The following is a 13,346-nucleotide window of genomic DNA, read 5'->3' on the forward strand; positions in this document are numbered from 1 at the left end:
TATTCCTCATGAGGTCCTTCTCTATATAAGTTATATTCTTCTTTCAGTCTTGAATGATGAAAAGCTGAATTACAGGCTTCATCTGCTGTAAGAAGGTGGTTCACCAGTTTGTTAGTCCACTGGACCACTCTGAATTCTACTCTTCTTATGAATACAAATTTATGTGCAGTGTTTCCTGGGAGATAGTGTTATAAATAGGCTTCTTTTCCTAACTTTTATTTTAGGTTCAGGAGTACAAGAGCAGGTCTGTTACATATTTAAACTTGTGTCACGAGGGTTTGTTGTACAGATTATGTCATCACTCAGGTATTAAGCCTAGTACCCTTTTGTTACTTTTCCTGATCCTCTCCCTCCTTTCACCCTCCATCCTCCAGTAGGCCCCAGCGTGTGATGTTCCCCTCCATGTGTCCATGTGTTCTCATCATTTAGCTCCCACTTATAAGTGAGAACACGTGGTATTTGGTTTTCTGTTCCTGTATTAATTTGCTAAGGCTTCTAATAGTACATAGCATTTTACCACAGGAAGACTTGTAGGAGATCACAGAAAGTTCTAAATTTTATGATAATACTAACATACTGTGTTTATGTTGATTGTTACAATGGGTTTTGAATAGAAAAACATGTCTGAGTGGATTTCCACCATGTAGCCTTCTGTATAACTAAGTTTGAGATAATTATTTAGTCTTCCCCCCACCTCCGATGTCCTGTGTCTGTATTCATCCTACAGCATCTTCTCAATGAATTTAGTTTCACACTTACTTTCAAGTCAGTCAGAAATGAACTTCTTAAACAAGGGAAATAACTTCATAAATCATTCACCAAATGGTCAACTTTCCTGCCATTTTTAGGTTCCATTTCCTGTATTTTATTTTAGAAAAAGAGGCAGCTCTTCTACCTAACAGTATTTTCCAGTTTTAGAGAAGATTCACATATCTATAACTGAGATGATATAATTATTAATTGTCTTTGGTTATAAGTGAAACTCAACTGAAACTAGGCTGAACAAAACAAATTACAAGAAGAGGAGTTTATTAGGCTGTGGAATCAAAAAAAGATTCAAACTGTCCTCCTTGTCACTGAGTCTCAGGAAAACATGGAATCAGGGATTTGAAGATTCTTTTTATTTATTATCATTTCTTTATCTATAATTTACTCTAAATATTTATTATAGTTTGAAGTCACTTGCCTGATGAAAAACATTGTCATTAACAATTCTAAGCATTGCATTTTAGTAATTCTACCACAACAAAAGCATTACTCTTTTTTTTTTTGCAATGTCATATTGAAAAATTCTTTTTAAAAAAGTTCTTCTACTGCAGTTAGGAGTTTGGAGATACAATGCAAAATATCAGTTTTCATAGGGAACAATATTTTTGGAGTAGAAGGAGGAGAAATTTTCAGAAAAAGAAAGTAGGTACTACTTCTATAAGCATGATGGAATACAAGGCAAAAAGTAGAAGCCACTAAGGATAGTCTATTTTAGTGGAGTACCATTCACACTGGCCTTATAGTTAGAAGATATAAATTTGAATCATGACTATACCAATTAAAAATTTTATGCCCTTGGAGGGAATATTTAACTTTTTTATATTAAATTTCCCCATCAAGAAAACAGTGATAATATCTACCCCACAATATTTTTATGAATAAAATAAGTTGTAGATGTAGTAGAGCATAATTAAGGGACACATGTTTGGTTTTATGAATGATTGAAAGCAGGACAAAAACCTACCATCACATATATGCACTCACACTCACAATTTAGTATTCAGACTGTGTTGCTCAGGTGACATGGCGTGACAAGGATAAAAAACATGATAAAGCTGATTTTTTTATATGTTCAGTTCTTTCACAATTACAACTCTTAATGAAACAATATAAATAAGGATTGCAGTTTTTCTTAAGTTGGACTCTCTATGAGCAATGCCTGAGATAGGGATTCAGACGTGTGCAATTTATTAATGAATGCTCTCAGGAGACAGGGAGCAAGTAAAAGCAGTGTAGACAGGGGAAGGAGGTAAGCAAGTGCATACTGAAGCTGGAGCTTAGCTTCAGAAGGCAAGAGGGTCAGTATTTGCCTATGGCCTGCTACCTAAGGAGCAGGGGCCATTTTCTTCATAAGACATTTCCTGCTGAGTTGAGAACAACAACCTGCAGAAAGCAGAAACATGAACAATGAGCAGCCAACATTCACAGGTGCACAATTCTGTAAAATGATCGGGGTAAAACACCAAAGACATAAACAATATCTTCTATATAGTCCCCTCTCTTGTCTCACTGAAGTATTATTTTTGCTCTGATTAAAGTATAATTAAGACATAACCTCCCTCTTTTTAGGATATTTTAAATTGAGTTATGGGTCCCCTCCTAACTCAGCAGACAATTTTAATCAAATGAGAATGACATTGTTGTATTCTTTGGGAAATTTACACTTAATCAGAATGTATGTACAGAAAGCAATCGTTCTTCAAAAAAATGCAGAAACCTATTTTTTTTGGTTCCTTCAGACCTTTTTCATAGCAAAAAGAGGGTGAAGGAACTGTCTCTTCCACTAATTTGGACTAGTCAGCCAGCGTAGATACCTGGGGATGGCCTCAACATCGGAGCTAGCAACTAGGGTAGTAGAATAAGAATGAGAGCAAGATAGAAGGAGGTACTGACTGTGTCTACGTCCTCTCATTTATCCATGATTCCTCTTCTCACATTTTTTGTTACAAGTTTGTCAGAAGATACTGCCTTGGGGAATAAATATGAGTCTATGGTTTTTGAGACAAATTCATTATCATTTGATGGAGGGAGGAGGAACCAACTAGACTGTTGAGATGATAAGTAATTAGGTCACTGATCAAAGAAGATTATATTCTTTTTTAAGATTATATTCTTTTTTGCAGGAAAATTCCTGGACTTCAGTGACCAAATTTATAGGTTCCCATTGTTTGTATGGACACCTGCAGAGAAATTCATAAGAGTTGGAAATTAGATTTGACGTAGTAAACCAAACTCTATTCCATTTCACTCGAACCAACTAATAATTTTATATTTTTATGATTCTGTTCCTATCTGCTAACTTTATACCATGAAATAAACATATGTTAGTTACATTATAGACAACCAATAGATGCCCAAAGTATTGTTATCACAATAATTTAGTGGAAAGCTTAGAGAAATATTCCGTTTACAGGAATGCAACAAAAATTTGTACAAACTACATTTAGCTAAAGAGTTGGGCTTAAAGAGATACCTTAGGGCAACTTGAAGCTCTATTTTAACACCTATTTTACCAAGTCATATGAGCATGCATGCTAGATATGAGACTTCTTTGCTCTCCTGCTAAATATTAGAGTTTTTACATTCTGTGGGAGTGACTGTGATGATTGGAGATCAGGTTCCAATTCTATGGGTAGTAAAAAGGTGAATGGCATTCTGAATCTGCTTGGTCTTGACACTATATGTTATAGGATTCATTAGTGGAGGGAACAGAAAATAGACATAGCTCATAATGAGGTGAACAATATGTGGAACCTGCTTTCCAAAACGATGAATCAGAGACAATCCAATCACTGTGACATAAAAAACCAGGACACAGCAGATATGGGAGACACAGGTATCGAGATCCTTGGCCCTCTCCTCTCTGGAGGCAATGCTCAGGACAGTCTTGAGTATCAACACATAGGAGATGAAGATAATCAGAGAATCCAGCACAAATATAAAGACTACAAGCACAACTGGGTACAGTGGGTTGAAGGTGGTATCAGCACAGGCGAGTTTAATGACATTCTGGTGAAGGCAGAATGCATGTGAAAGAACATGTGACAATACAGAAAAAAATAGAGGGGCGTGATTGGGGCAACAACGGATACAAATCCCCTCATCAGAACTCCCAGCCCAATCTTCACTACTCGAGTATTAGTAAGTACAGAGGTATATCTAAGAGGGTTGCAGATGGCAATAAAACGGTCATAGGCCATGGCAAGCAGAATGCCAGACTCGACAAAGGAAAGTGAGTGTATAAAGTAGGCCTGGGAAAAGCAGGCTGCACTTCCAATCTCCCTGTGATCCAGCCAGAGGACTCCCAGCACCGTGGGCATTGTGGTCAGGGTCAGCCCCAGGTCTGTGGCAGCCAGCACGGCCAGAAAGAAGTACATGGGCTCATGAAGATTGTGATCTTCCTTAATGAGAAGAAGGAGGGTGCCATTGCCAAAAAGGATGGATATATACATGAACAAGAAAAATACGGAAATCCAGTGATGAGCTGCCTCCAAGCCTGGAAAACCAGTCAATAGGAAGGGATGGGAGCTGCCGTTGGACGACATCCTGGGTTTATATAGAAGAAATGTCTTTTCTGTTCCTGTTATTACCACAGTGCACAGTTCCACCTTCAAGGTATCACTTCGACTGTATCATTCTCAGAATTTTTTCCTAAAGATAATAATGACATCAATATAAGTGATTGTTTCTCAAAATACATTCTCAGGGTTACTCATACTATTTGTATTCTTAACTGCACATTCCAGGATCTATCTCCTACCTACCTAATCAAATTCTTGGAGTTTCAACTGTTTAAGCGTTCTCTTCAGAAAAAAAATTATGTAAACTACAACTTCTAAACTGTTACCCTTAACTAGGCAGATTTTAAAGAATTCATATTCTATGGGGCATTCAAGGGGATTTCAAGAAAGCGAACACTAATTTTTTTCTGGTCTACCACCTAAACCTGTAATTGCCTTCACAGTAGTGATCCCTAATCCACATTTTCCTGCATGTAAAGACTTAACTGAATTATCAGCTAAAGTCTCAACAGCCTAAGAAAGAAAAGTGTGGGAAGAGAAACTCTGCCACTACCACTGTAGCTAAGGAGCAGTCAGATTGAGAAAGAGACACTTGGCCTCCAGATTTCATGGACTAGTGAGGGGGAACAGACATTCACAATTAGTGTGAATTACCCTCTTGTAGAATCCTTCAGTACTACTCACTACTTGTGACAATAGCTCAGTATAATTATAAGTTAGATAATCATAGACTTTGGGGCTGGAATAAATGATTAAGCCAGCCAAAGACATCACTTATAATAGTGTATCTCCTTCAGTTTAAACATCTTACTGTTTCTTATTTACAAGTAGTGTCTTTTTCTTTTTAAATTATTTTTCTATAGGCCTACTGAAGTAATTCCCTAGAATCTGACCTCTCTCATTTCAAGTTCTCCATTTGTATTTAAACATCCATCTTCCTGGTTTCCTTCCCTTTATCCCCAGCCATAGGCTTCTGAATCTGTTCTCCCCAATACTGAGTGAGAGCTATTTCACCGCTTAAACGTGGTGCTGTCTTTTACTGAAGAGAAGAGATTAGTCCTTTGAGAAGGTTTTAATATTCCTTCTGCCACAAGACTAGGGGCTTCTTGCATATAGACATGGTGTTTATTTGCTTTGCTCAACACCTTGCAAAGTATCTAACATGTGACTGATATACATTTCTTAGTTCACCTAATATTTGTGAACACGCATCATGTGACAGCCATGATATTTAAAGCTCTCTGGAATTAAATGGTAATAAGACAAAGTCCCTAATCTTATAAACCATAAATTAAGTTGAAAAATAAATAAGACAATTTTAAACAAATATAAATGCAAGTTTAACATAAAACAGTACTACTTGATGTAGATTAATTGGATGGTATTGTATACAAGATAGTATAGCAGTTTGAGGGGCCTAGAACTAGAACTGCACCTATGAGGAGGTCCCATTTGAACTGAGACCTCAATACAAAAGAAAACCTGACCTTATACAGACCTAGAGGAAAACTGTTCCAGAGGGAAAATCAGCATGACTGGCATTTGATAAGAAAACAGGAGAGGGACAATAGATGATGTCAAAGAAGCAGGTAGTAATCAAGTGTCATAGGGCCTTATAGACCACCATGGAATTTTTGTTTTGTTTTGTTCTTACTATAAATGTAGTAAAGACATTAGGACACTTTGAAAATCACAATGGAAAATAGTGTGGTGATATATTCTGATTTGCATTTTTAAATTACTCACTTAGACTGCTATGTGAAGAATACTAAGCAAGAGACAAGAAAAGAGATGAGTTAGAAAGCTATTTTAAAAATCCATATGAAGAGTCATGGTGACCTTGACTAGGAGAGAAGCAGGGGAAATGAAAAAAAGAGAAAAATAGAAAAACTTAAACAGAGACAGATGCATTTTTGAAGTAGTGCCAAGATTTGCTGATATATTAAAAATGGGAGTGAGGGAAAAATCAAATGAGGTTTCCCCTAGATTTCTGTTTGAACAAATGAAAGAATGGTGAAGCCATTTACTCAAAATGGAAGTCTGAGGGGGATACATATTTACTTGTGAGGAAATCGAGAGTCATTAGTAAATATAGCTGAATTAGAGCAAATGCATCCCTTGCTTTTTTTTCTTGTCACATACCAGAACAACTTCTTGAAGTTGTTTTTATCCTAAGTTAAAAAGATGGTAGTATCCAAGTATACCCCTTCAGAGTTACTTTGTCAGTGTAAGGCACTACCCTAAAGATGCCACCAAAGGAAATGATCCTCTTACCTTCCACCCATAGAGATGAGATCTAACTGTAATAGTTTCAGTGAAGAGATGCCAGACAACTGGGCGTGAGGCAACAACTCAGCACTTTTGGCTTGATGTTAAGGAATAAAAAATTGAAAGAATCATTTTTCAGCATCCATATTCTGTCCTAGGACTGAGAGACATAAACCGGAATTCAGTGCCTATTGAACATACAATGAGTGATGTATATTCTTCAGTTACTAGATGCAAAGATAATCCAGCTTAGCTCCTCCCCTTCTGTGTTCTATGTACTTCATTTCTCTGTCAACACTCTTACTTCTCTGACGTTTCAGCAATAATCTCCTTTAACCTAATCTTTCACTGTATCTCAACTTTGTGAAAAATTCCTTCTTATAAGAGAATATGCAGCACAAGTGATGAATCACTACAGGGAAAGCTAACCAAACTGTAAGGCAATGATTGTATTTTGCCAATAATAACCTGCAACTTAAAGTTTCCCCTTCTCCATTCCCAAGAATTCCATGCAGACATACCTGCTAATGCAGCTATAATAGTGATCTATGGAATCACTCTACTTTGTTTTGTGAAAATTCTTGTGTCCTCAGCTAGTTGTGGCTCTTGGTTTCTGAGAAGAAAGACAATGAGAGAAGAGATAAAAGCTGAGGAAAAAAATAATAGGGAAGGAAAGAGATCATAAAGACTGAGGATAGAAGCAAGAAGATTCTATAATGGAACACCTAGAAAATCAGATAAACTTCTAACATTTACAGCCATAATTTTTCTCTGCTTTGTTTAAAAAGTAAAATGTAGTAGAATAAGAGGTGCCTTCCTGTTCATCTTTTAGAAAGGAAAGAAGACATATGAGAGGGTCAATCATATTCACATCACTGAGTACAGAAGGTCTTAGGTAGTTGGTTGGTAGCACTTGGAATTGCTTTTGAAGTTCTATCAACTTCAGACTGAAATCTGTGCACACATCCAAAGCTGTGGACTATTGAGATCCTTCACTTCTTCTCCTTATCTTTCTCTGGAGAGCTTACAGAGGAGTCTCCTAGTACACTCTTTATATATCTAGGAGTATTTCACCATACTCCCAGGTACCATAACTTGTTTGATGGTGAGGAAGAGCAGGGTTATTGTGTCTTACCTAAAGACTTAGATCATGTTGTTCCTTCTCAACGTCTGTTAAGAGAAGCAGTCACTGTGGTTATTAATAAAGACAGCACCTTCCCAGATGTCTCCCTTTTATAGCCAACTTGGATCTTAAGAAATATTTACTCTGTATTAACTCCTCCTTAGAGGGAGCTGGCACACTTAATTAGTCCCCCCAAGCTTTTAAATAATCTTTCTTTTTTCAAATAAGTTACTGGCCGAATCAAGCCACTGGTAGGAACTTTATGTGTGGGGAATCAGAGAGCCTGTCTTCATAGCCCCAGCAGACTCTGGTATCACCTCTGGGAGGTAATTTATTCCCTACATTTACTTCAACGGTCAAATCTTTCCCAGTTTATCTCAAGAGAAAGCCTATATATCTTCTTGGCCTATGTAACCTGAATTTCTACTATATTTCCTGCTTGGTTTAGATCAGAGAAAGCTTGAAAGCAGAGAGCTAGATAGACTAGAGTCAATATAATAAAATTCAGGCAGCCTTCTCTAGTACCCAACGTGAATGCACAATCTGCAGTTATCACTAACTATTCCCTTCTTGAGTTTAGCCTACCAGAAGTTTTCTCTTTTCCAGGGGATGCAGCAGGCATACTCATCACATGGTGCTTCAGCCAAGCACACCACATCACTTTGTGATGGCAATTATTATATGCGTTTTACAGGTAAGGACCATGAAATGCAATGAGATAAAATAATTCCAAAGTAGCACAGCAAGAGCCAGAGCCACAATGTAGACAAAATATTCAACCTCCAACAGAGGAAAACCTCCAGTAAAAGCCAGGACAGAGACAGAGATCTTGAGTTGTGCTGTTCAAAGCCCAATACCCACAAGGCTGAGGGCACAAATAATAGAGAAAAAGATGGAAGGAAGGAGGTAGGGAGAGAGGGAAGAGAGGAGGGAGCAGAAGAGGGAGGGAGGGAAGAACAATAATTATCTAAATCAGGAATGGTCTCTGGGGAGGAGCTTCTAAAATAAATGTTCCTACCAGCCAGGCTCATGTGCAGATTCTGAAAAGATGATGCCCAAATCTTTCATACGGCTAAAGATGTGAGATATATGACTATGGAACTGAAGAATGGAAGGGAACAAAGTTTCAGGTCAGTGAGTGTATTTAATGAATCTCCTCTGTAAGATCTCATTGCAGGAACCAAGGCAAAGAAAGACAGGGAGATCGAAGCTGATTTCTTAGCAAGAGAAAAGTAATAGTGTTGTCTGCTAAGAGTAGATATATGTAGTAGGCATGGGTCCTAAAGACTCCCTGACATCTCTAAAACTTGGTTTCTTTGAGAGTTACCTCTTCAAATATAAAAAAGTGAAGGATAGATTCTGGAGCACATAAGGCAAACAATTCTACGAACAAACCAGAGCATGGGTGTTGACTCAGGCACGAATTATGGGGTTGCAGTAATTTCTCTCCACCTGACTGATTCTTTAATCTCTCTGGCTTCCATTCTAACCCTGAGAGTCCCCCTGCCCCCAACCCCATGTCTTTTACCCTAGAAGTCCAGATAAGTGCCAAATATAGAATCAACTCTTCCAAATTCTTGAGGAGGTATACCTCTATAATCATCAGAGGTTCAAATACTTTCTAGAAAAAAAGTCACTATCTGACCATATGACTAATAAACCAATTCAAAATTAAGCTTGGACGGAGCTTGGGTTATATGTGCCTCTGGATCAGGGGTACAGATTCACATAGCTGTGTGACTTTAGCACCTGGAAAAGTTTATATTGTGTAACAGGCATCCACTACTCTTCCATCTTCTTTTGCCTGCTTTCTTCTAGCCGCCCTGGCAGCTGATTAGATAGTACCCACCCAGACGGAGGGTGGGTGGGTCTGCCTCTCCCAGTCTACTGACTCAAATGTTAATCTCCTTTGGCAACACCCTTACAACACACCCAGGAACAATACTTTGCATCCTTCAATCCAATCAAGTTTGCACTCAATATTAACCATCACAGAAAGGATAATAGCCAAAGGTAAGAGGGTAAAAAAAGGATGGAGATACTAAGTGCTTGAGACAGAAAAGAGTGTCAGGAAAGGTGAAGGAAAAAAGCCAAAGGGAAGGTGAGAGAATATATGAAAGTTAACATCTGAATGGGCTCCTGCTGAGGTGTCTGCATAGAGCCATCAGTTTATGCGGCGGAGTTTGAGACTTTGAGAATTAGTTTCTCATTAATAAAAACTCAAGTCTATTCTATGACAGAGACCCTGGAAGAGGGTGAATGGCTGCAGGGATGAGGCAAAGGTTTTAGATTTTTATCCCCTCTGAAACTCACAGATCATGTCATATACCACAAAAGCAACTGAGTGAATCAAGTGAAAGCACTCAGTTTTCAATATGAAAACAGACAAGACAAACAGCTATTTTAAGGATTCTACCCAAAAAATGAGGTGTATATAATGCCCCAGTCCAATACTTGACACACGGTAGAAATTCAACAATTATTTGTTCCATACATTTCTTTCTCAGCTTTATTTTCCCTATCTGCTATTCCTACTCCTGTTTTTTTTAATTTACCAATTATATGTTTATTTAGTAGTAATATAACACAATTAACTAGATTAATGTTCTGTATTATCTTTTCCCTCCCAGCTTTATTTAGGTATATTTAAAATTTGCTAAGAAAGCAGACCTCACATATTTTTACTACCAAAAAAATTAAAGTTATTATGTGAGGTGATAGATATATTAATTAGTTTGATTATGGTAATCATTTAACAATGAATACCTATAATAAGTTATATACCTATGTACAATTTTTATTTGCCATACTGCTTCTTTAATCCTTCATAAGCTGAGTATTGTCTGAACCTTTCACTGGCAGGCAGATTGAGCAATAATACCTCCTTTTCTCACTTTTTGAGGACAGAGTTGCTTTCTCCTCTACTTCCCTCAGTCCCAATGCCCCAGGCTCAACGTTACTTTTAGCTATGTCAGAAGTTCCCACACTGGCTCATCAATCTTTTCTCCTTTCCCTTTCCCACCCAGACATATCACATTTTATCTGCTGATTAGAGAAACTATAGTTTAATATTTTTATTTAAAGTCAAACACAGGCTCCTAAAAACCCCATCATCATCTTATATCTGTTCCCAAGGCTTCCACAGAAAAAAAGGAAATCATTTGACACACCTCTGGGTGAATAATCCTGACATGTACTCACTAGAGAAAGAGAAAGAAGGTGCTTCTCTGAAACAATAAGAAAAACACAAAAATAAAAAAATTATCCACTCTTTACAAAACATTTCCCCGTACTTTGTGTCAAGAGAATGACTGAGAAGACAGAAATCACTAGTAGTGTTTACAGGTTATGTAACCAAATCTCAAGATTAAATTACTTTCCCAAGATCATTATTGTTAGAAAGAGCAGAGCTGAAACTTCAACAAATTCTTCTGAAAATGAAAGTCCAGTAATCTTGGATGCATTCTTTTCATGGACAGAAAGAGGTCTTGTAAATCGTGCATAAATTTACATCAATATGCTCTTTCAATAGTATATGAGATGTATAGTCCAAACCAACCATAAGAGAAGGTGGGCCTATTTTCTCTGGCTCATGCCACCAACACACAATTTATGTATTCTCAGAGGTTGGCTGCCTGCACCAGCTGAAATCTTAGAATTCTAATGACTCACAGAGCCTTCTCACTTTTGTCAAATCCCATCAGATTCCATAGTTTAAAAAAAAAAATTCTCCCTGATCTTGCCTAAATTACCAATTTTTATTTTTGCATCACCAAGTAGGTGATATGCAACAGTAGTTTGGTGCTATTATCAATTAGTGCCTTCAAAAGCTTATCATCAAATCCACATTTTACTGTTTATTCTTCAATTTATATTATGAAAATTTGAATTCTTTGAAGCAGTGTATCAATAACTAGGGTTATAAAGCTGGGCAACATAGAGTTCTATGTGCTTTGGAAACACACACAGGTAAGTCACTCTTACGTCATTTTCTAACTACCCAAAAGTCTCTGGAGCTTCATCAATTGAATTTTCCCTCCAGGGATATTGAAGAAAAGTCAATCTCTGAAATTTACTATTTTATTGTATTTGCTCATATATTTCTTACTTGTGTATTTGTTTTTCCATATAATCTTTATATCTGCTTTTATCAATTGAATTTTCCCTCCAGGCATATTGAAGAAAAGTCAATCTCTGAAATTTGTGTATTTGTTTTTCCATATAATCTTTATATCTGCTTTTCCAATAGTGCTTAGAACCATTTTTCTACTGATCTTTTAGGTCTCAAATAGCCTGGGAAACCTTTACATCCACCCTATAATACCACCAGTCAGGATGAAGAGCACCATGAAAAGTGACCTATAAGTTTCAGGCCATTACAGCACTATTCAAATATAGTGATTTCTTCTTTCATTTTGTTTTTATTTTCTGGGTTATATGATTTACAATGAATTCAACAATGTTTATTCTGCATGAATAGCTGTATCCCCAACGTAGTATCCAATAATCTTACATAGAGTAAACCCTAAATAATATCTTCTTTATACAGTCTATTTTCCCAAACCTAGGATCTCCTAGGAATGACTAAATTATCATCCTTGCTGTTACTGAAAGTCAGGACTGGTGAACATCTTATGAACAGGTAGAATTCTCAAGGAGCAACTTTTATACAACTGATTACTATTGCTTTACCTGGAGTAAATATTTTCCTCTTTGCAAAGCTGGCAATGGGGCTCAATAAGTCTGCTTCCACCTTCCAGCTTACTGGCTTCCCAGGCATGGAGAAGGCACATCACTGGATATTCATCCCATTATTGGCAGCCTACATCTCCATACTTCTTGGCAATGGCACTCTTCTCTTTCTCATCAGGAATGATCATAACCTCCATGAGCCCATGTACTATTTCTTAGCTATGTTGGCAGCTACAGACCTCGGAGTGACATTGACCACAATGCCCACAGTGCTAGGTGTTCTGTGGTTAGATCACAGGGAGATTGGCCATGGAGCCTGCTTCTCTCAGGCCTATTTTATCCATACTCTTTCTGTCATGGAGTCAGGTGTCTTGCTTGCCATGGCTTATGACCGTTTCATTGCCATCCGCAACCCCTTAAGATATACCTCTATCCTGACCAACACCCAGGTAATGAAGATTGGTGTGGGGGTATTGACAAGGGCTGGTCTGTCCATTATGCCAATAGTTGTTCGCCTACACTGGTTTCCCTATTGTCAATCCCATGTACTCTCCCATGCTTTCTGTCTACACCAAGATGTCATCAAGCTAGCCTGTGCTGACATCACCTTCAACTGTCTCTATCCAGTTGTAGTTTTATTTGCAATGGTCTTGTTGGACTTTCTTGTCATCTTTTTCTCCTACATTTCAATTCTCAAGACTGTCATAGGCATTGGTTCTGGAGAAGAAAGGGCCAAGGCCCTCAACACATGTGTCTCTCATATCTGCTGCATCCTGGTCTTCTATGTCACTGTAGTTTGCCTGACATTTATTCATAGGTTTGGAAAGCATGTTCCTCATGTCATTCACATCACAATGAGCTACCTCCACTTCCTTTTCCCACCTTTTATGAACCCATTTATCTATAGCATTAAAACTAAGCAGATTCAGAGTGGCATACTTCGCTTATTCTCTCTGCCTCACTCTAGAGCATGA

The 13,346-nt window shown here is 37.6% G+C and overlaps 2 protein-coding genes across 2 annotated transcripts; one reads left to right on the forward strand and one right to left on the reverse strand.

The window, feature by feature from the left end:
- Window positions 1-3,381: 3,381 nt before the first annotated feature.
- LOC100979491 (olfactory receptor 51B5) lies at window positions 3,382-4,313 on the reverse strand. Its single transcript, XM_008972423.4, is given in 2 exon segments — window positions 3,382-3,812; window positions 3,815-4,313. Coding segments are annotated over 2 exon segments (930 nt in total).
- Window positions 4,314-12,407: 8,094 nt separating this feature from the next.
- LOC100981207 (olfactory receptor 51B6) lies at window positions 12,408-13,346 on the forward strand. Its single transcript, XM_003819041.2, has one exon. The coding sequence runs from the start codon at window positions 12,408-12,410 to the stop codon at window positions 13,344-13,346; it is 939 nt and encodes a 312-aa protein (XP_003819089.2).

Source organism: Pan paniscus, chromosome 9 (genome assembly GCF_029289425.2).
Source record: "Pan paniscus chromosome 9, NHGRI_mPanPan1-v2.0_pri, whole genome shotgun sequence".
In the NCBI taxonomy this organism is placed as follows: Eukaryota; Metazoa; Chordata; class Mammalia; order Primates; family Hominidae; genus Pan; species Pan paniscus.